Here is a 22,583-nt window from a genome sequence, read left to right on the forward strand (position 1 = left end):
CTAATACATCATTATTCAATTTTAAGACTCCATAATTGCGTGAAAATTCTAATTAATTCAAGTGCCCAATTGTCGCCACCTTATCACTTGTTCGAAGGTAACTTAGTCCTCCATAAAAGGTTACGCACTGTTTATGGCACAAAATTCCATCAGCACCAAGGCGGATCCTAATACATCATTATTCAATTTTAAGACTCCATAATTGCGTGAAAATTCTAATTAATTCAAGTGCCCAATTGTCGCCACCTTATTACTTGTTCGAAAATAGCTTGCTCCTCCATAAAGGGTTACGCACTGTTTATGGCACAAAGTTCCATCAGCACCAAGGCGGATCCTAGTACATCATTATTCAATTTTAAGACTCCGTAATTGCGTGAAAATTCTAATTAATTCAAGTGCCCAATTGTCGCCACCTTATCACTTGTTCGAAGGTAGCTTGCTCCTCCATAAAGGGTTACGCACTGTTTATGGCACAAAGTTCCATCGGCACCAAGGTGGATCCTAATACATCATTATTCAATTTTAAGACTTCATAATTGCGTGAAAATTCTAATTAATTCAAGTGCCTAATTGTCGCCACCTTATCACTTGTTCGAAGGTGACGGTGGCCACTCCATCGAAGGTCGGGCCCCGTTTGAGGCCCCCTGCCTGTCTCGGTGGGCCCGAAGGTGGGCACCACGGATCAGCCGCGGCGCTTTGGTGAACACTTCTGGTGGGGCTCCGTTCGTGCCCGGGGAAGGACGCATCCGAACGCGTCGCGGTGGCCGCGGGTTCAGTTGTCACCGCGACTCCGCGAGCGAAAGACATTCGCGCACCTCCGTGTCCTAGGGATCTCTCCCTCGGGAACGAGAAACGCGGGAACGTCTTTTAAAAGCCTGCGAAACGGCGAGTCGCCTCAGTGATGTTCCCTCTCGCGAGGTTCGCGCGCTTCCTTTGAAACGCCGAACCGCCCGACACGACTTGACATCTTTGTAACGTTTGTATTCGCGTGACCCTCTCGTTGGGTGACTCGTTTGTTCGGCCGATTTGAAAGAAAAACGTCTGGATGATAACCAGGTGGGGGGGAAGTGCACCGGAACGGCCGCCAGGGATAATAATTCGCGAAAGGTGAGGACCGGCCAAAATTTCGCCGCCATGTTTCCTCGCGGTGCGAGCGTCCCCACGTGGGCGTTTGAGGTTAGGTCGTGACATATTAGAACACGTGGTCTCACTCTTCACCTCTGCAATTAGATTTTCCTTTTGAATTTTTTCTTCGATGTAATGTCGATATAATCGATTGGTGGGCTTGACATTTCTATTGGCGAATCTTATTCTTAAGGTATATAAGGTATATATATATATAAAAGCAATTTACGGAATATGTTTATACTTAGAAAGAGGTATAATATAAATCTTGGAGTAGATGCACAAAAAAAGACACTTTCCTAGGCCGGAAATAGTTAACCGTAAATCAGGCTCTAAATATCTGGAAGAAATGTTTTTCTTTCGTTTTCCCGAAAGGTACTCGAGTTCGTACAAGAAACTTGAGGCTGTTTATCCAGTATCCGATTTAAAGACGAACCCTGTAAATGTCCCGTTATAACTCGTTTTCTTTTCCGTCTGAACTTCCGAAAATATTCCACAATTGGAGCCGACTATTTTGATTGTCATTACGAAACGCTGCATCATTTTTCTTTAATTAAAAGATCGAATTGACCTGCACTCGCTTAAGGTTTGGGGAAGTTGCAATTTTGGCACGTGCTTAGCAGTACCGAGCAGAGTTTAAATAGAGCCGCTCGTAATTGTCTCGGTGTTATGAACTTCGGCGGTAAACACTTTAACTGCATCCCAGTGGACTGCATGTTGTGAACTTTGGCGGTGAATACTTGAAATGCATGCCAGACTGCAAAGCGTCTAATAATTAATGCTAATTAGCGATGGAGGGCGAACGGTTTCCGAGAGAGTCGAGGAGTCTGGCACGAACTAGGAAATGTACTTTCCTTAGCTAAAAAGTTAATTGGAAATTTTCCTAAGCTAAAAAGTTAATCGGACATTTTTTTTAGTTAAAAAGTTAATCGGAAATTTTTTTTGCTAAAACGTTAATCGACAGTTTTTTTAACTAAAAAGTTAATCGACAGTTTTTTTTAAATAAAATGTTAATCGACAGTTTTTTTAGCTAAAAAGTTAATCGACAGTTGTTTTTAGCTAAAAAGTTAATCGACAGTTTTTTTATATACTGTATTATATTGTTTACATCTTTCAAGTTTATCAACGTTGATTTGTAGTCATCGTTTCTTTGTTGGGTCGTGTATATCAATTTTTTTCAAGTATACATTGTTCATAAAAAAAAATCGACACACCTAGAAATAAAAATCGTGTAAATCATGGACTAATACATATATGTATTAGTCAATATATGTACATTGCTTATAACAGCATGAAGATGCTATGATTCAATTGTGGTTGAAAAATACTTGAAATCGTGGAGATATAGATATAGTCTTCTTTCATTATGTTAAATAATATATGTGGTATTAGACATGCACGAATATAATTTGTGGTGCAGTTATTTTTGCGAACAGAGTAGATAGCATATAGTCATTTAGAGCTGAATACAATATATTTTATCCATATACAATATTTCAGTCTTCGTGTGCATATCGTTTGAAATTCAGGGACTTATTCTACGAAACTTACTAATAATTTCCCTGTAAAAAGTAATGTCTATAAATAAAGAAACGAGGCCCACGTGGACTGCACTTTGAGTTTGTATTTTTAACGGTGTTCCCACAAGAGAGATATTTCAAGTCCGAAAGCTTAATAAAAGGAATTTACGACCGGCGGAGTTTTGTTTTTTATTCTCGCTTGTTGCGGGTCTTGCTATTGTCTCGTATATTGTTCTTTATTGCGCTTCTTGCAAGGAGGTTTGACAGTTTCCTCCGTCGTTTTGCGGGTATATCGATTTGGCTTACACGTGGGCGTTGTGCAATTCGATACGCAATGTACGTTATACGAGCGTTGCAGAAATGGCAGGAACGATTGCGTCGCGAAACGCAGCACACCTATTCGCGCCGATGGAAATCAGTAATTTCTCCATTAAGCTATGGGTTTAAGCGGCGCTCACAATGCGCAAGGATAGTTGGAACGAGTCAGGAAATTAAACAATTTACGGACACACTTTGCCCGGCGTTAAGCAGAGAGCATTAAGGCGTCTAATGGAGGACGTGAAAATTTTATCTTGGGGCGACTAATGTCGGAACTTCAGTGAAATTAACACGTAGGACGTTCAATGCCCTCTGAAGACTCATTTTTTGAAACTGCATTTAAATTTAGGACGATTAACGACGACCTCGAGTGAAATTAACGCGTGGGACGTTCAGTGCCCTTTAGACTTATTTTTCGAAAGTGCATTTAATTAAGGACGATTAATGAGAATCTTGAGTGAAATTAACGCGTAGGACGTTCAATGCCCTTTGAAGACTCATTTTTTAAAAATACGTTTAAATTTAGGACGATTAATAACGATCATGAATGAAATTAACGCGTAGGACGTTCGATGCTCTTTAGATTCATTTTGTGAAAATGCATTTAAATTTAGGGCGATTAATAACGATCTTGAGTGAAATTACGCGTAGGACGCTCTTTTCAAGACTTATTTTTAAAAAATGCATTTCATATTAACGCTTTGAATACGGAGCCATTTTGACATATGGGCTAAATTCGTTTGACCGTGCAAGCAATATTGGACTAAACGTCGGACGCCTTTAGGCGCTCTTAGTAGCCAAAGGGTTAAGGTGACTGATAACGATCCTGAGAATAACTAACGCGTAGTGCCCTAGAATGGCATCATTTTTTTGCTAAATGTAATTCTTCCTAATTTTTCTTAATTTATTGTCGGGTTTATTGCCTATGTAACTATCTAACTGGCGTACTTTGGACAATATTAAGCCTTACCTTACTTGCTTTCTGCTTTTTATTTTTGGTATGAGATCACTGGTAACGTAAATTTGTATACATTATCTTTCGTGTGGCATAGGAGTCACTTCGTATTTCTGAAAAATGCTATTTCTCTTAACTTTGGGGATATTTATTGGGTGGTGGGGTGCCAACGCACGTGTCTCTTGAAAGAACAATAAGGCTTGCATAATTTCTAGAACATATATTTTATTGAGCCACTATTCTGGTAACAATTTGCAAAACGCTATAAAATATTCAAAGATATATCCATAGTTACTGATATATATTTTTTATTGATTATTTGAATCTTTGTACAATGCAGCAGTTATTTTCATAGACATTATGTGACATTGGGAAAAATAATAATCGGAGAAAAATTCAAGTGATCGATTTGTATTAACGATATTTAATCAGATGATCGTTAGACCGTTACATCGTCTAGTGGAGGGCATAAAAATTGTAACGTTCGTTAAATAATGCCTGCTCTTCGGTGGAATCGAAATCAATGTACAAGACGTTCTCGATACTCCAGGGAGATGAGGATAAACCTTATACTTCCAGATAATGTCATTTTTCTCAATTTTCGGGACATTTACTGGGTGGTGGATTGCCTCTGCACGTGGCCGACCACGTGTCCCATGCAACAATGATAAGCCTTACAAACTCCCCTTCTATTTTCGATATTGGTACTTATGTACATGACACATCACACATTAATCACAGAATTTAGGAAATCACAAAAACGCCATCATTTATAAAAAGTAATGGAGGAAATGTTTTCCTAGCGAACAGTAATTGTAAAATAAAATATGACTGCATTGACACTAAAAAATCGTGTTCTCATTTTTGAAATATAGTTTTTCCCTTCGTTCGTTGTTTCAATATTTCTCGGATTTATGTGTGATAAATTCCTTTTTTACGGTAGTAGGGGGTCGCATGTAGTCTCAAGTATTCATAGCATTGGGAAAAACGTGATGATATTAAAAAACAACGGGATAAATATTTTCCAGCCGAAGAATTAGCGATTGAACCGTTTAAATATACATCTGCGACTAATCTAATTTTTATATTACATTTTTCATCACTCGTGTGATATTTCAAGTTTACCGAGATTTGTATTAGGTTGATGCATAAGTAGTGGCGTTTTTTTTTTTACACGTTACGTTACGCGTTAAAAACGCCATTACTTATGTATCAGTCTAGTGGATAAACTCTTAGTATGCGTGACGAATTCATAATGTATGAGAAAATGTGATCAGAGGAAGTAAGTAGTTAATGTACAGGAAACACGGACCAATCGGTTCGCGAGGTCGGGTCGATGACGCGGAAATGCTTTTTCAGTGCAAATTCACGGTGCGAAATTTCCGGATGAATCATTTCCTTTCGAAACCCGAAGTGGAAAGTGTCGAAAGGACGGGGCACGCATTTCGCTCGCTGACAGAGAACGTGCGATTTTATTTTTATTTCTTTTCTTTTTTCTCTCCCTCTCTTCGCTCGAGGATCTCGCTCTCGTGCACGCTCGTTGCACTTTTGCTGCATTAATGCACCTGTAACAAGCATGCCGTACGCGTTTCCCACAATTCGCGAACCCGCGCACGCTCGACCGGTTTTCAGAATCTGACATTAAGAGTGCATAAAGATCGCGGCGGAATGTGCTGGAAATCATTTTCCTATCTATCCTTTCCTTTTGTCCGTTCCTTTCATCCGTGAAAATTTATCGCCGGGGTTAAAGGGCAGATTTTCAAAGGATAGATGAATTTTTGAATAATACGTTTTCTTGTTTCAATAACAAGCTCGACATGACGATAGAATTTCCTACAATATATTTGACACTACATTTTTTACATGGTCAAAATGTTTTGTTTCATTATGTATATTTTATATTTATTATTCGTTTTATGTTTATCGCTAGGGTGAATCCGAAATCGAAAACATTTGTTAGACGCACGCGAGGCATATTATGTTTATAGTGGAGAGATAATTTTGTTATTAATCGGAATTACTTTTTAACGTACTATAATATAGGGCCGGTTTTCAGAATCTGACATTAAGAGTGCATAAAGATCGCGGCGGAATGTGCTGGAAATCATTTTCCCATCTATCCTTTCCTGTTGTCCGTTCCTTTCATCCGTGAAAATTTATCGCCGGGGTTAAAGGGCAGATTTTCAAAGGATAGATGAATTTTTGAATAATACGTTTTCTTGTTTCAATAACAAGCTGGATATGACGATAGAATTTCCTACAATATATTTGACACTACATTTCTTACATGGTTAAAATGTTTTATTTCATTATGTATATTTTATATTTATTATTCGTTTTATTAAAAAATTTATTTTTATCGCTAGGGTGAATCCGAAACCGAAAACATTTGATAGACGCACGCGAAGTATATTATGTTTATAGTGGAGAGATCATTTTGTTATTAATCGGAATTCCTTTTTAACGTACGTGGCTCATAGATATAACAGTATAAGAAGAAAATCGTTAGGAATCAATAATCGATTTCTGAAAGGAGAGATTTGTCAAGTTTTCGATAACTAGCCATCAATACTTACATTTGAATAGGACAATTATATCCTTGCGTTAAAGTATTAAAGTATTTAGAGTAAGTAAGAGTAAAGAGTAAGTAAAGAATAAATAAGAGTGAAACCCGTTCACGAGCTCAGATTCTTTTTTTTTTCTTAACGCTTCGCTTTAATTCAATTACTCACGCATTACATTCTGCACTAATGAAAATTTCCATGCAAATTCTCGCGATGACTTGAGAAAAGATTAACTCTGTCATGCTTAGTGATAACGTCATACATGTTGGTCCATTATTCCATTTTAGCATTATAACTACCATTCACGAGTGGAAATTTAACCTTCCTTTTTTGTTCATTTAAATGCCAATAAGTTGCACTCGACAAAGTTCGATGCAATAAGTGACGGAAAAAAAAAAAAATTATCGGAACGTCCATAATAATTATTAAGAATTATTTGCGTGCGACAGTCGGCGAGTAGTGACACAACGCGCGATGGCACGCACGCTCTTTAGAAACGGCACGCTCTCGTTGCAGTTGCGCTAGTTACCTAAGACACTTGCAGCTGACTTTTGCACAACGTCCACTGCATGCACTCCGCGCCCTGCAGTTGCATCCCACCTTTGCGAATTCGTAGAGCTTAAAAGTACTTCTGCGCCACGTGAGTCTGCCGACACTTTGCAATTTCTTCGCAACTTTTTTTGATTAATTAACGCTGGAATGTAAATTATCATATAAATGTGTCCTACACTGAGAAGACAGTTTATTTAACCTGTTAGGGTGATATGAAAGTGTGATACATACGTACCAAAAAAGCAAAATGTTTATAAAACTTTTCTCCAAACTGGGTGCGCAGAATTATCTGAAATTTTAACACGTGATTATGGAGGCTTTAAGGAAGAACGCACTGGCTGTAAAATTTCATTTTTCGAGAAAGAAATATCTTTTCTTGGTTTTTGTCCGAGATAAGTACATCGCTTTCGAAAAAAGAAATTTCATGAGCTGCGCGTTATTCCTTCAAAGATCATCTATCAATGTTCATCACGTCATTTTCATGAACAAAAATTATGTCATTCGTATCGAACAAATGATTATCAAAGATCTTGTGGACTTTTTTAAAGGGATTGATTTGAAATTTCATTTAGGAGCGTTATCAGGTGATGCCGGAAGTGGGCAGCAAGGAGAGCGAATAATTGGTGGGAGAGAGAGAGGAAGCAAGGGTAAGGGAAGAAAGGCGAACAGGATGCCGGACGTTCGGCGCGCGCAGCCGAGAACCACGGCCTACGAGGGTGAAGTTGCACCCTCGGAAGTGGAGGGCCAGTGCGTGCCAAGAAGCCGCCCTGTCAGTTTCTACGACAACTTTAAGGTAATCAGGTCGGCCGGCGTCAAGGCACGTGCTCGAGCACGTGTGCCGCCCGAAAATAATCCCCAATTTTCTATTTTTACTTAATTCTTTGTCGCCCCGTGTTACTAAAAATTCTTCCCCCCAGTGAAAAAAATGCTGCCGTCCCACATTTATCGCGGATTCGATTTCCGCGAATGAAAATCGCGCAAATAACGTCTGTCAATACTAAAGAAAAGAAATATTGGATATGAAAGCTAGTACATAGAAATTTAGAAACACGTATATATTTCAAATAACTTGACAAAACAATATAATGACGTTTCAGGATCATGTAAATTGTGTTATGATTTGCCGCGGAAAAAAAAAACATACTCCCATAAAAAAATTGCCGCGGAAATTGAGGGAGAGGTGTGCATAGATTTCTTTTTTTTTTTCTTTTTTGTTTTTAAGAATTTTGTCGCTTCGGGTTTATTCGTTTCTTTAAGGTGTCGTTTTAAAGTGTTTTGAGTTTGCCATTTGTCACGGTAATTTAGAAATCTGGCGAAATTATTGAATTATTATTCCGTCTCGATGATTTTATCACGCAATGTGTTCATTATTTCGTATTGTAAAATCATGATTTTGTATAATTTTTTTACTATCTGTCGTAAGAATTAAAAGATGCGGTGAAATATCTGGATGGGTAAACTTTATTTCCAATGATGTTGCTGACGCGTTCATTGTTTCGTTTCGTTGTCACGTATGATTATTTCGTGCGGGCCATTTATCGAATCATTTTTAAATACTTAGCGCGTGTCGTTTGTCGCAAAAATGTGTAATTATAGCTATGGAATATTTCTTAAGAACTTCTCCATGAAGTATCGTATCGTAAATTGGACGCGATGAGTATATGGAAAGATTTCTTCTTTAAAGGAAAGTGCTGGGTGAAGTGCGTGTCAAACGTAATCAAGAAGTTAATAAACGCACTTATTTAGTATTTTTTTTTGTTGCATCAAAGGAACTACATTGCGATGAAATGAAAAAGTATTTCCTAATGCGAGTGTGGAACAATGAAACGTCGACATTCATGTCGCGTTTCTGTTTTGACTTCGCATCTTTTGCGACAGAGAGACGTGTAATTGCAAGAACTAGATAGATCTTGACGGAATAATTACATGGAGGAATTCTTTTCCACAATGAATAAACAGATCGTGACGCGAATGTTAGACGTGCGCACGAAATACGAATGAAACGATGACTCGACTGAGAAACGTCATTCAATTTCCATGAACTTCACTTTCGGTGAAAATTTTCAACCTTATGGTAAAACGAAAATATCTGACACATGAAAAAATATAAACAGACATTATTAGTTGATTACGAGTGTATAACAATAGCAGTCGATTTTTAATCTTTACCGTTAAAACGCAGTGAAATAAATTCTTGAATTTTCATTCTTCATTTTTTATTCCTGCTACTTTTCCGTGAGTTCCGGGTTCAATACCACTATAATTGCAAAAAGATTTTTTCCGGCGTTTAAGGTAGAGCTGTCTTTAAAATCGTCCTCGGACGTGCCCGGAAGATATGTCAAATTTCTTTGTTCGGAGAAAAAACGTTTAATATCAAGTACCGATCGACACANGGATACAGAGGTTGAGGGTGGAATTTGTGGAATTTTTACGTGACCTCCGCAATGCTGCCTTGTGTGGCCTCGGCCACGAGCGTGGGGAACCTGAGTCAGATTATAAAATGTTATAAAATTATAATATCTTTTTTAACAATGTAGCGATGCAGTCTAGGGAGTTTCGGATACAGAGGTTGAGGGTGAAATTTGTGGAATTTTCAGGTGACCTCCGCAATGCCGCCCTGTGTGGCCTCGGCCATGAGCGTGGGGAACCTGAGTCAGGTGCGCGACAGTGTGGCCACTCCAACAATACCACAGAACAACAACAGAGTCAGCAGTGCAGTCAGTGCGGGAAACGTTGCGAAGATACACAGTCCCAAAATGACGGGTAAGTCGACTTGAAAGTAGCCAGCAATATTTTTCAATTTTCAAGTCAATCCTCTTAACACATATTTGATGTGTCATTTAACCCTTTGCCGTCGATGCCGTCACAAAAGGTTAATAAACCAGTACAACACCAACATTTGTATCAAAATACGATAATAGGATCCCCGTCGATCAGAATTCATTATAGTTGGAAGGTAATCAATTCGTCGGCGGCGTCGTGGTTTTTCAGAATTTTTAAAAATCGTCGCAAACAATTGTCAAAAAAATCTAACCCCTGCATTTCTCCGGAAGAGTGATTACTTTCCAAGTGAAACGATTACTACTTATTTCATAAAAGGGTAGGGTAAAGAATTTTAATACATGTTACGTGACAAGTGGGCAGGGGAGAAGTGAATTTCGAAACATCTCGTATTAATCGATGTATTGAGCACGAGTGTTTGAATGCAGCAAGTATGACTTATACGAGTGAAATTTGCAACAAATTGTTTTTTTTTCTTTTTTTTTTCTTCGAGACGAGACTTCTTTGCGGTGAGTTTAACTGATGTTTTATGACGTTTGTTAATAGTTTATTGGATTCTGTCCTTTTTGCGCGTTATTTTCAAAAGTGGGGAGCAATTGCGATGTCTGCAAATGTTAAGGCGTCGCCTTCGAGGCCCTTCGAGGAAAGGGAAACGATTGAGCACACCTGTCGGGCGAGTTCGGTGCGAGGTTAGGTGCGCGTCCACCTGCCTCACCTGGGCTTTTTGCGGGTCGTTTTTCGGAAAACTATCCAACGAATCGTTACGCCGATTAGTGGAATGTTGAGATCTGTCTTGAACTATGTCGGTAAATCAATCCCGATGAGGAAAAGAAAGTCCGGTGAACTCCTGGAACGCCGTTAACTGCCGATGGAAAGTCTAACGATGCGGATCCTCGATTTCCACCGTGATTCACTCCACGCCTTATTTCTCGACGATCCCGTTATTCCTTTTACAGTCATTATTGCCATTAGGAGCTTTAATTAGAGCCGTTTCTACTGTACCCGCGGGTATACATATAGACACAGGGCGGTCTCTATTATCCGAGATAATAGAGATACATAAATGTCCCCTGAGATTAATGACGTCAATTGTCGACAAAACGATCACACTTCATTTCAATCAGTCACTTCACTTTTTATAACAACGAGATTACTGAACTATCTTTTAGATGATTGATGTTTGAAATTTCGTACAAAAAACGATAGGTGGAGCATGTCATTTAATACAATACCCGGTATAATTCGACACAGCTGTAAATATAAAAACGAACGTCGGCAACGTAGGTATTTAGGAAAATCTTTTTTACCTACCTTGATCAAGTTCCTCGACGTGTTTCACTTCAGCTTAAACGAGGATGATCTTTTGTTTCCACAGGAGCTGTCTCGACCGGAAATATCGGTAAAACCTTCAGGCTTGAGAAGGAAAAAGAACGAGAACTGGGCAGAGCTCCCTCCATGGCAAACTGTCTGTCAACTACGGTCCCGGTCAATTTGGCAGCTTCGCAAATCGCCGGGAGACACACCCCGACGAGAAATTCCCTCAGGCACAGCAGAATGATCGTCATGCACAGAACTGGTAATCGTGAGTAAATCTTACCTAGAAATATGAAAATCAATAACCTCGTAGCCTAGCCTCTCGCCCTGTGCGAGGAATGTCGAGCTTTCAAACCTATCCTTGAGGGAAAAATGATATCAATCATTTTTCCGTTCCAATGTCCTGGAACATTCTGAAGCTTGTACGCAACAGGTTATTGCATTTTCGAAAATGTGTAATAATTGATAAACGACTCGTGAAATCATTGCCAAGTTTACGTGTTGTTGTGCACTCTTATGAGCAACCGTAACTTGACATTTAATTTCCCGGCTTAGTGTTTTATTATCAATTACTTCATCATTTGCCTTTATTTTTTTCGTTTATTTTGCATATAATCTAGGTTAATGCGGTAATGCAATGTTTGCAATGTTTGCAATGTTTGCAATGTTTGCAATGTTTGCAATGTTTGCAATGTTTGCAATGTTTGCAATGTTTGCAATGTTTGCAAGCAATGTTTGCAATGTTTGCAATGTTTGCAATGTTTGCAATGTTTGCAATGTTTGCAATGTTTGCAATGTTTGCAATGTTTGCAATGTTTGCAATATTTGCAATATTTGCAATGGTTGCAATGTTTCCAGTGTTTCCAATGTTTCCAATGTTTCCCTGTACAGTGCCACCAGAACCTGTCCTTTACCTCGAAGGGCCGAAAATGAATTTCAGGTTGCTCGTTCAAAGGCAATAAACCCTCGAAACGACTAAAGCTTTTCTTTCAAAGACGTTTTCCCGAAATTTTCCCAATAGTCCACACGAAGGTGCAGTCCCTTTCCAGGTTCTTTCCAGGAACGAGGGAGTCCCTCGGGTCGCGCTTTGTCCTCGACAATTTCTCGATCCTGAGTATGTTTCATGTTTATTTATCGTGGCCAATTTGAATATCGTGGAAATTGAGTCGTCCCCGCGGTCTGAATGAAGTCGAAAAGAAAAAAAAAACGCTAAATGACACTGCAGGTGGTTGGTCTTAAAGGAATATTTCTTATAATAAAATGGCGGAGATATGAATTAGGTGTAATCAAAATGTAAAGGTTACTCTGAATATGAAATCCAATAATTATTGTTCTTTGCTCAACCGTGTACATCTCCATGATAAATTTTTCAAGTGTCCCTTAAGTATCTCCGAAGTAATTACATAAATAAATAAAAGTCACTTAATTTTTGAAATGGTAAATTAATGTTGTACCATCCTGTACGAGGCTTCGCTGCAAGCTATGTTAATAAAATACAATTTTGCAGTATATTTTTCTTCTTTAAACGTACAACTGTTATTAGATTAATCTCGACTGTTTAAACGGAAAATTGCCATTAAATGTTAAGTTAATTGTTTTCTCTTCCGGTAATTTCAAAATATTTACGGTATCCTTGATGATTAGTTAATCAGTACTTTCCGCAGTACGGATGACGCGGTGAAAAATGTTTAAAAAGTCATCTTAATGGTTAAAGTCGAGAAACGTGATAGCATCGATTACCGGAACGGCTCGGTGAATAATCGATTCTGCGTGCCCCGGTATTTCCCCCGTGTAAACAGAACTCCGGGCTCGACAGGTGCAAGTGCAAGTGCAGGTGCAGGTGCAAGTGCACACTGATGCAAGTAATTGCGCCGAGAGGAATGCGGCTCCCTGATTGGCGGAGATCGGGCTCTTTCAGATCGAAATTTCGACTGAAGGACGTACTTCGGAATACCGGTAAACTCAACAAGAATGTTTTTGTTTTTTTATTATCATTGCGAAGAATTGTGAAAAGCATGTATTCTTAACCGAGTTTCACGAGATCCGGAGTGAAGGCGAAAAATTCAGCATTCGGCAGTAATTGGAGGAATTTTGGTAAAAATTCGGGTTTAAAAATAATATGCAGGTTATATAAATATTTTCTCGCAAGAGCATATTTCATCATTATTTATGTTTTTAAAAGTGAATATGAAGAAGATATTTTACCTTACGTAGAAGTTAATTTCATAATTGATTTTATTTAAAACTTGACCATTGTCTCTCACTCTCAAAATGTTATTATTGTAGAAAAAGCTGTTAATATCGACTGTCAGGATTCTGCAAATATTGCAAGAATATCATAGAAACTAGGATAGGAATTTTAATAGAGCGATGAGATATTGCTTTCGAGATTTTGCAGAGATTTACTGAAAATTAAAAATCCATTAAGGCAATCTCACATTTACCATTATTATTCATGAGTTCTCTGCTAATGTTGACTAGTCCAAAAATCTATATTATCTATAATTACTATTTATTTCTCACTCTTGCTCTGAATACGAATAAATAAATGCCTCTAATTAATTCTTAACTTTAAACTTCCGGCTTCTAATTCAAATAGACCTCCCCATGTATACAATACGAGAGAGATCTAAGTCATTATTTTTAATATGAAAAGAAAAATTGTTCGGAAGATCTGGAGAATATGAGAAAATTTTTTGTTTGCTTTCGAGGGGCATATTATGAAAGCGGTAAACACGTATAAATAGACTCTCTCCTCCGTCGTAGTTGTCGTGCGAATTTATTTCTGGATGGTTTCGCCGACGTTGCAATGTCTCCTCGTCGACTATCGAAAATGGCGGAACCAGTGTGCTATAACTCGAGATATTTTTGGCGACTGTTCTGCATTACCAACACTTTCTAAATATTTCGGGCACTCATCGGAATGTAGGTCTTCCCGAGAGGTCTAATTCCTTACGAATTACAGTCCTGTCAATGAGAATCCAAAGATAAAAACAGAAAAAAGGTTACGCTACTTTTCCGCAACTGTTAAAAAAAAAATTAAACTAATTCATTCATGAATCTGTAATCTGAATCGTCATTCATATACGGTATACTATACGTATAATAAGTTTGATACAGTATATTATACATTATTTAATATACATGTAAAATTAGGAGCTAGTTTAACAAGATTCCGATAAAATGCCATGAAATTGGCCAATTGTTCTTACATTTCGAAAACGTTGCATACTAATTTAGATAATCATCGTGGCAAACTTGTAATTTTAATAAAACCTTCTGTGTTGAAATTGTTAAACGTATACAAACAGTTTTAACGAGGCTCTAGACAACTTGATTTGTTTAATGTTTAACCTATTTTCCAAGCGAAAAACGGATTAAAATACATAAAATACCCGAGGATACGAGATTTGCTTAATGGCGCGTTATATTTTAATTTGCTTTTGTTTAAGTTAATTGATTTTGCGAAAAGAGGTACGGTGAAATAAACGCAGGAGAAGAATTCAAGATGGCGGCGCATAAAGGTCTCTAAAGACCGGAAGCGGTCGAAACCGGAAACGAATCGTGCCGGTTGCGCGATCTTTTCATGACTCGCCCAGCTATGAAATTCCATCCTTAACCTCGACCCTGGTTCTTCTGTTCTCGTGACATTATTTTTTTCTTTTTGTACCGAGAAACAATCTATTCACTTAGTCTTTTTTATTTTTTTTCTCCAATTTACCATTACAAGGTGGCTCTGCAATTTTAAAGGCGATCACGGACCGTGAGCAATTTCGTTTCGGACAATGGTCAAAGCTCTTTAGAATCGCGGCGACCCTTTGAACTTGCAGATGGTCGAACCTAAGGGTGGTCCAGAACCAGGAAGGGTTGAATCGATTACTCATTCTTCCCAGATTTGTCCAAACTCGAGATTTACGGAATACCTTGATCATTCAAAGTCTTTTTCCAATTTATTTCCATTTTTTTTTCGACACCTTGCCATTTTTCTCGAATCCTTTCTGCATTTTTTTTCGCATTTCCTTGCAAATTCAACAGTTCGCGACATTCGTGCTAAGTTTATATAAGTGTCTTTTACAACTTGCGAGAATTTTTTTTATTACCATTTAGCTTGAAATATATTTTTCTAATTTGCGACATTCATGTTAAGGTGATGTGAAAGTGACTATGCAGAGGTCTCGTTCATGAAACATTTCTCTGAACTGGGTGTATCGAATCGTTTTAAAGTTTTCAACGTGAATATGGAAGCTATAAGGAAGGTCCTGAGACCTATAAAAATTGAATTGTTTAAAAATTTGTTTATAGGCATTTTAAGCATTTCTTATGGTATTTAAAAGTGAAATTTCAGGAATGTCAGGACCTTCCTTATAGCCTCCACATTGACGTTTTGAAGTTTGAAACGATTTGGCACACCAAGTTTGAAAAATATTTTAATTAAGAGAAAGATAGATTCATTTAATTAAGAGAAAAGTTTCATGAACGATCGACCCCACTTTCACATCCCCTTAAAAAAGAAATAGAATAAGAAAAGCTTCGAATAAATCGCTGCCCGAATCAGGCTGAAAACCTGTCTAAGTCGAAAGAGGAACTGCTTGCGGCCGGTTTACAATGCAATTACTCAATTACTTGCGAGGAGGTCGTTGGTTAAGTTGCGCAAGCTAGTTGCGCGGCATTACGCATGCATCGGGGCCATTGTGATCGAGAAATGCATTTCCATGAGCGTGGGCTGCTGGCGGTTTTGTCCAGGAACGACATTATCTAGGGTCAGTGGGCTCGGGCGAGAAGTTGCACTCATGGTCGTTGCACTCGGAACACCTCAGAAATGCACTCGAAAGGAAAAAAGCGAGAGAAGGGAAAGAAGGGAAGGAAGAAAAAAAGGGATCTTAAAGTGCAGACAGAGCTCCCGCGCTTGGAGAAGTTGAACTTTTTCCGCCCTTGCATCCGGTGTACCTCGACTTCGCTTACTGCATTTTTCTCTTCCCTCTGATACCGTCGTGCATAAATGTATTAAATTATTATTTATTTATTTCTACCCTGCTCGTGAAAAACATTCCGAAACGTGAAAATCAAAAATGTGCATTTCTGATAATCGCATGCATCGTTTAGTACAATGAAACGAGACTCTGCCCTAGTAGCACATAATGATTTCTAAATATTTCTTTTTTATAATCATTGCTAAAATATCTCAAGCGACAGATTTTTCAAGATGTCTTGGAGATTTCATTTCAAGATATCTAAGATATTTGTTGAAAATCTCAATGGCATACTTAGTTTTAATAATTTATAAACATATATCAAGATTATATTTTTTCATTTATAAACATATAATGAAAATACATTTTTTACTTGACACACCTCATTTGGTATGAAAAAACGCGACAAATTTTTGCAACATTTTCGTTCATGGGTATCGTAGATTGGTTTTTCTGGGATTAACGCGTTTAGAACTCTAGTCGTACTGATCAGCTGTTTTTCATGAGAGAGGGAGGGCTCGGTTGTCTTCCTTTTCTCAATTTGGCCACCTTCACGCTTAGATCAGTGTGCCAAGTCGATGTATTCCTAAGTCCATCTGGGTAACGCATCGACACGCACTTACGTACATGGGGTTACCACGTTTAGAACTTTAGTCGTACTCATCAGCTGTTTTTCATGAAATCAGAGAGAGGGAGGACCCGTTTTCGTCCCTCTCTCAATTTGGCCACCTTCATGGTTAGATCGGTGTGCCGAGTGGACGTATTCCTAAGTCCATCTAGGTAACGCATCGGCACGTACTTACGTACATGGGTATCGTAGATTGGTTTTCCTGGGATTATTGCGTTTAGAACTCTAGTCGTACTGATCAGCTGTTTTTCATGAAATCAGAGAGAGGGAGGGCTCGGTTGTCTTCCTTTTCTCAATTTGGCCACCTTCACGCTTAGATCAGTGTGCCAAGTCGATGTATTCCTAAGTCCATCTAGGTAACGCATCGGCACGCACTTACGTACATGGGTATCGTAGATTGGTACCTGGGGTTACCACGTTTAGAACTCTAGTCGTGCTGATCAGCTGTTTTAAATGAAATCAGAGAGAGGGAGGGCTCGGTTGTCCTCCCTCTCTCAATTTGGCCACCTTCACGGTTAGATCGGTGTGCCGAGTCGACGTATTCCTAAGTCTATGCAGGTAACGCATCGGTACGCACATACGTACATACGTGGGTATCGTAGATTGCGTACATCTTGCGTAGCACCGGTCGCCGACCCGGCACGGTTTCGCGATGCCAGCCCCGTAACTCCTCGAGCCCTGGGTGCAGCCTAGAGCCCGATGGCTTTTCTTTCGAGCCTTTTACGAGGCCCCCGAGGAGGGAGAAAAAGAAAAAGCCCGCCGAGGGAAATATCTCGTGGAGGGATTACGCTTCCCGGTTCCGCGACACCCTCTCGCAACATCCCGATGGATGCTGGGAAGATGGACCGGGGATTTGCGAGCCTCCTTCTCTCCGGCCCGTCGATTTAAATGGACGCTTCGAAGAGATCGCCCCGGCCCTGCCACTGGGATCTCACAATGGGGATTATTATTTATTCCACTTTTATTGGATACTCCCTTTCTCTCTCTTTGCCACTCTTTGCCTCTCTCTCTTTCTTTCTCGTCTGGGTTTGGCTCGAGCACCGGGATTTCAGACTGCTGAGTGGACCGGGTCGCTGACTCCCAGGAATCTGGACTAATTTACATATTTCTTGTCACTGCCTCGGATTTTCTTGTTTTCCTTCCGAGTAGACGAGGAAAGAAAGAGAAGCGAGGGAAAATCTACGATTACTTCAGCACTTTTTTTTCGGGATTCTATGGGATGCGAAAGTGCCTCCGAAGGGTTCTCGTTTATGAAACTTTTCTCCAAACTGAGTGTATCGAATCTGTTCAAATTTTACAATATAAATACGGAGGGTATAAGGAAGGTCCTGAAACCCATGAAATTTCATTTCTTTTATAATTTGTTCATAGATATTTTTTTAATTTGTTACAAAACATGAAATTTCATGAGTGTTAGGATTTTCTTTATAGACTCCATATTCATGTTGCAAAATTTGAAACGATTCGTTGCCCCCATTTCAGTGAAAAGTTTCATGAACGATCGACCCCTCAGACGAGCGAAAGATTTTTAGAAACGATGAACTAAATGGCTTTCGTTTTTATTTAAATGAGCTGAAGTTTCTTCTAATAAAATTGATTTTAGCTCGTTTAAATATCCAGAGTTTACGAAGAAGTGTATTGGCCAAATCGAGATAACTTATTGCTGTTCGAGTTAATCCGGAAAATCGTTTCATATACGTCGGATTAAATAAGGAAACGCTATTTGAAGTGATATCTATCGTCGCTTGTATCAATTTATTTCAATGACATTTAAATCGACTCATTTCTCACATCAGATTTTATCGGCGAAGCCATTAAGTGCGATTTGATCGCACGTGAAAACTGTTCGTTACGTTTAATTCAGCCGAGCCAAGTTTGCTCGGATCAAGTGAAATGCACTTGAATTTAAATGAAATTTGCTCAACTGCGATATGTTTCGCCGATTTAGCAGAATTCATTGAGCGGACCTAACGAGTGGAAATCTCTGCCCTCTCCGATCCTGCGATTTTCCCTCTCGGACTGTCTGCTTAAGCAGAAAGGAGGGAAGGCACAATAGGAATGATTTTTTATTCCACTTTGGCCCGAAACCCAGATTCCTTTCAGCGGATCGAGGCTCCGCCTGGCGTCCCGGAAAACTTGCTGAAAAGTCCCTTTATAGATATTCTCATCCGTTTTTCCATTGATCCCCTTTTCGTGCCGCGAATTAAGGATGCCCCCGAGAGATGCCCAGATTCGTTGCCAGCGATTCTTACAATTTCAATCCCCAAACATCCTCAATTAGGATAATCGTCGTCATTAGCATTTTTCTATATTCTTTTTCTTATTTCTATTTCAATTCCTTTCACCTATATTTAACGCAAAGGATCTGCTAGATCTCTCTGGAAAATTCATTCATACGAATTCTCTTTCACTTTTCCACACATTGATTTACTTTTCATTTTCTTCTGAGAATTCTCAGAATCGTTGCCAGCCATTCTTACAATTTTAATCACCAAACATCCTCAATTATAATAACTGCCGTCGTTAGCTTTTTATTTTATCCTTTTTGTTATTTCCATTTCAATTCCTTTTATTTTTGTTTAGCACGAAGCTAGGTCCCCCTGGAAAATTCTTTCACGCGAATTCTCTTTCAGTTTTCCACACATGGATCTCCATTTCATTTTACGAATTAAAGATGCTTCCGAGAGATGGCCAAAATCATTCCCAGCTTAGGACTTTAATCTCTGAATATTCTCCAATTATAATTACTGTCATTATTTTCTTCCTTTACTTTTTAATTGTCATCATTCCTTCAATTTCTTTCCTCCATTGTGTGAATTACCTAGGTCTCTTCAATCAAATCAGCACAAGTCGTTCAAAAACGACTTAATCAAAAGAAGTGGAGAGAGCACAATATCAAATATGCGTGAAACGTTTCAGTAAAATGCAATAATATGAAAAATGTCAGGCCCAGCCCCGTTCTTCCTTATTCTCTTTCATTTTTCCATGGAGCTCCTTTTCATTCTACAAACTAATAACGCCTTCGAGAGGCGTACAGAATTATCCGTACTTCTCAGAACTTTTATCACTGGATATTCCTCAATTATAATTCATTGGCTTTTTTTCTCACAATTTTTCTTCCTTTTAATTATTTCCGTTACTCCAGTTCCTTTCCTGTATTATGCGCTAGGGAATTACTAGGTCTCTCGGAAGGTCCGCACATTTTTTTTTTTTTCCCCTATTAAGGCAAGGTCGATCGACTGGATCGGTTGGTTTGGATTCCTTGTACGGAGGGATAGCGAGGCCGATCCGATAGTTTCCCAGCGGAAACATTTTCGGCTTTATTTCTCTACTCTCTTAACTCTCGGAGGCGCGTCGCGATATTAGAAATTCGCTCTTGAAACGCCTTTATTAACTCGAGAAACGAGAATCCAGTCTCGCGGCCAATAGCCCCTCTTTAAGATGATATGAAAGCCGCTGTGAAATTTAATCAAGGTCGATATATTAAAATTCATCTATACCCTTTTAGGTGATAACGCCATTTTGAATACCAACGTGGTAACATAAGCTGGCGCATCTCGTTAACGACATTTATATTTATGTTGAAGTCTTTTACAGTCTACGTTGAGAATTATACGAACTGAAGCGTTCCATGTGTCATTTCGGTAAAGTAATGATGAAGAGATCGATGTTAATCTGTCGAAATCCCGTGAATTCATTATTCCAACGACTGTTTAGGACCAACGACGCCATCTCTGACGCAGCTAAACAGCTGCAACTAAATTTTTGTAATATGACTCTGTAATATCCCATCAGACCTGGAAAAATGAAATCGTACATCATTAGGAGTGATCGGTAGTCCTGGCTGATAAGAGTTTTAATATCTATTAATGTATTAATATTAATTTTAATATTTTTCTTACGCTTTCAGTTCCACGGAAGTCGCAGCCACCTTTGCTCCGACATCGACGATTAGCCAGATCTTTGGCAGCTTTGCAGACAATCCTCGGAGTGGCCATTACTTCATTATCATTGTGGTTACTTCTGTGGGCACCGAATTTACCCGTGACCGATAACCCCTACTGGAGTGGAATGCCGGTGAGTGATAATACAATGAAAGATTTTAAACAATTCGCAGTCTCATGTTAAGTACTGTACACTTTCAAAATCCTTTCGTGTACCTACTCAATTTACGCGGATTCGTTTTACGCTAACGAAAATCACATAAATGAAGTCTGTCAGCTCAACAAAAAATATTGGAAATAGATGCTAGTACATATAAGTGTTAGAAATACATATTTATTTCAAATAGGTTAACTAAAGAAAGATAATGACATTTTAAAAAGTGTGCGCGTAAATTGAGGAAGGGGTGTAGTAACTTGGATATCTTTATCAGCTCCCATTTCATGTAGTATTAATAATGCAAGGAATTTGAAAGTTAATCATAAAGAGCAAGATGTATACATTAAATGAATTAGATATAACACGATTGATATTTTTTTTCAGCTCCTTCTATCTGGTAGTTTCGGAATCTGTCTATTGTGCTGTTTCAAGAAGGAGTACCCAGGGATGAGCCCAGGCTTCTGTTTGACGACGACCAAGGTACTCCACCCTCTGCGACGTGAAACCATCACGTCGTTCACTCCAAGACAAGATTGTTTCCAGATCGATGATCTAGATGCCCGATAATATCAGGTGATTAATTTCCAGGTAATCAGCGTGTTCCTGGCGAGCCTCGCGAGTATAGCCTGCTTCGTCGCTTGCATCGCGTCCGCTCTGCACCTCGCAAGATTAACAGGCTTGGAGTGCATCCCAGCTCGAGTTTTGAATGCAACTTGCGCCTGCAGGGTGAAAAACGAAACGATGGATTCCACCAGCGAACCCGTTCTCCGATACGTCGATCTCAATTGTCCAGAAGTCGAGAGCATCTTGACTATTCTATTGATATTCTCGGCCTCGTCGAATGGTCTTGGAGCTATCGTCGCTGGATGGTATTGTTATCTTCATTGGAGTACCAGGAACAAGAGGCCAAAGTACGTCCAAGTCAGGACCAATCCTTCCTCCACCAACAATTTCGTCAATAGGCCCATTTACAACCCCAATTTAAATGGCCGATGACAGGAAAATGGTACCCCTTGGGCCGACCGTCTTGAGTAGGGGATGCAATTCCAGCTTGGAGGCTTAATGCGGTTCGTTGATGCAGTTTTAAAAATGAAGGGACTGGTTCGCAGCGGACATTTTTGAAGGCATCGACTTTATGAAACTATTCCGAAGTTGGGAGCAGATTGACTTTCCAGAGGTTCCTGGCACCGTTCAATGGTGTTGGAGCTATCGTCGCTGGATGGTATTATCTTCCATTGGAGTACCAGGAACAAGAGGCCAAAGTACGTCCAAGTCAGGACCAATCCTTCCTCCACCAACAATTTCGTCAATAGGCCCATTTACAACCCCAATTTAAATGGCCGATGACAGGAAAGTGGTACCCCTTGGGCCGACCGTCTTGAGTAGGGGATGCAATTCCAGCTTGGAGGCTTAATGCGGTTTGTTGATGCAGTTTTAAAAATGAAGGGACTGGTTCGCAGCGGACATTCTTGAAGGCATCGACTTTATGAAACTATTCCGAAGTTGGGAGCAGATTGACTTTCCTGAGGTTCCTGGCATCGTTCAATGGTGTTGGAGCTATCGTCGCTGGATGCTATAGCTATCGTCGCTGGATGGTATTATCTTCCATTGGAGTACCAGGAACAAGAGGCCAAAGTACGTCCAAGTCAGGACCAATCCTTCCTCCACCAACAATTTTGTCAATAGGCCCATTTACAATCCCAATTTAAATGGCCGATGACAGGAAAATGGTACCCCTTGGGCCAATCCTCTTGA

General features: G+C 39.3%; 1 protein-coding gene across 3 annotated transcripts; it reads left to right on the forward strand.

Moving 5' to 3' along the window:
* The first annotated feature begins 788 nt into the window (after nucleotides 1-788).
* On the forward strand, nucleotides 789-22,406 carry LOC105699130. 3 transcript variants are annotated; one of them, XM_023433936.1, is made up of 7 exons: nucleotides 789-1,107; nucleotides 7,607-7,827; nucleotides 9,632-9,797; nucleotides 11,191-11,397; nucleotides 20,638-20,804; nucleotides 21,213-21,308; nucleotides 21,417-22,406. In XM_023433936.1, the coding sequence occupies exons 2-7, from the start codon at nucleotides 7,705-7,707 to the stop codon at nucleotides 21,822-21,824; spliced, it is 1,167 nt and encodes a 388-aa protein (XP_023289704.1). In that variant the 5' UTR covers nucleotides 789-1,107; nucleotides 7,607-7,704; the 3' UTR covers nucleotides 21,825-22,406. The 3 variants fall into 3 exon arrangements, with proteins under 3 accessions (XP_023289704.1, XP_023289706.1, XP_023289705.1); XM_023433938.1 differs by having other exon boundaries at nucleotides 11,191-11,391; XM_023433937.1 differs by lacking the exon at nucleotides 789-1,107 and adding an exon at nucleotides 6,013-7,122.
* Nucleotides 22,407-22,583: the final 177 nt, after the last annotated feature.

The sequence above is a fragment of the Orussus abietinus genome, unplaced genomic scaffold, assembly GCF_000612105.2.
Source record: "Orussus abietinus isolate OABI.00-Male unplaced genomic scaffold, Oabi_2.0 scaffold3, whole genome shotgun sequence".
In the NCBI taxonomy this organism is placed as follows: Eukaryota; Metazoa; Arthropoda; class Insecta; order Hymenoptera; family Orussidae; genus Orussus; species Orussus abietinus.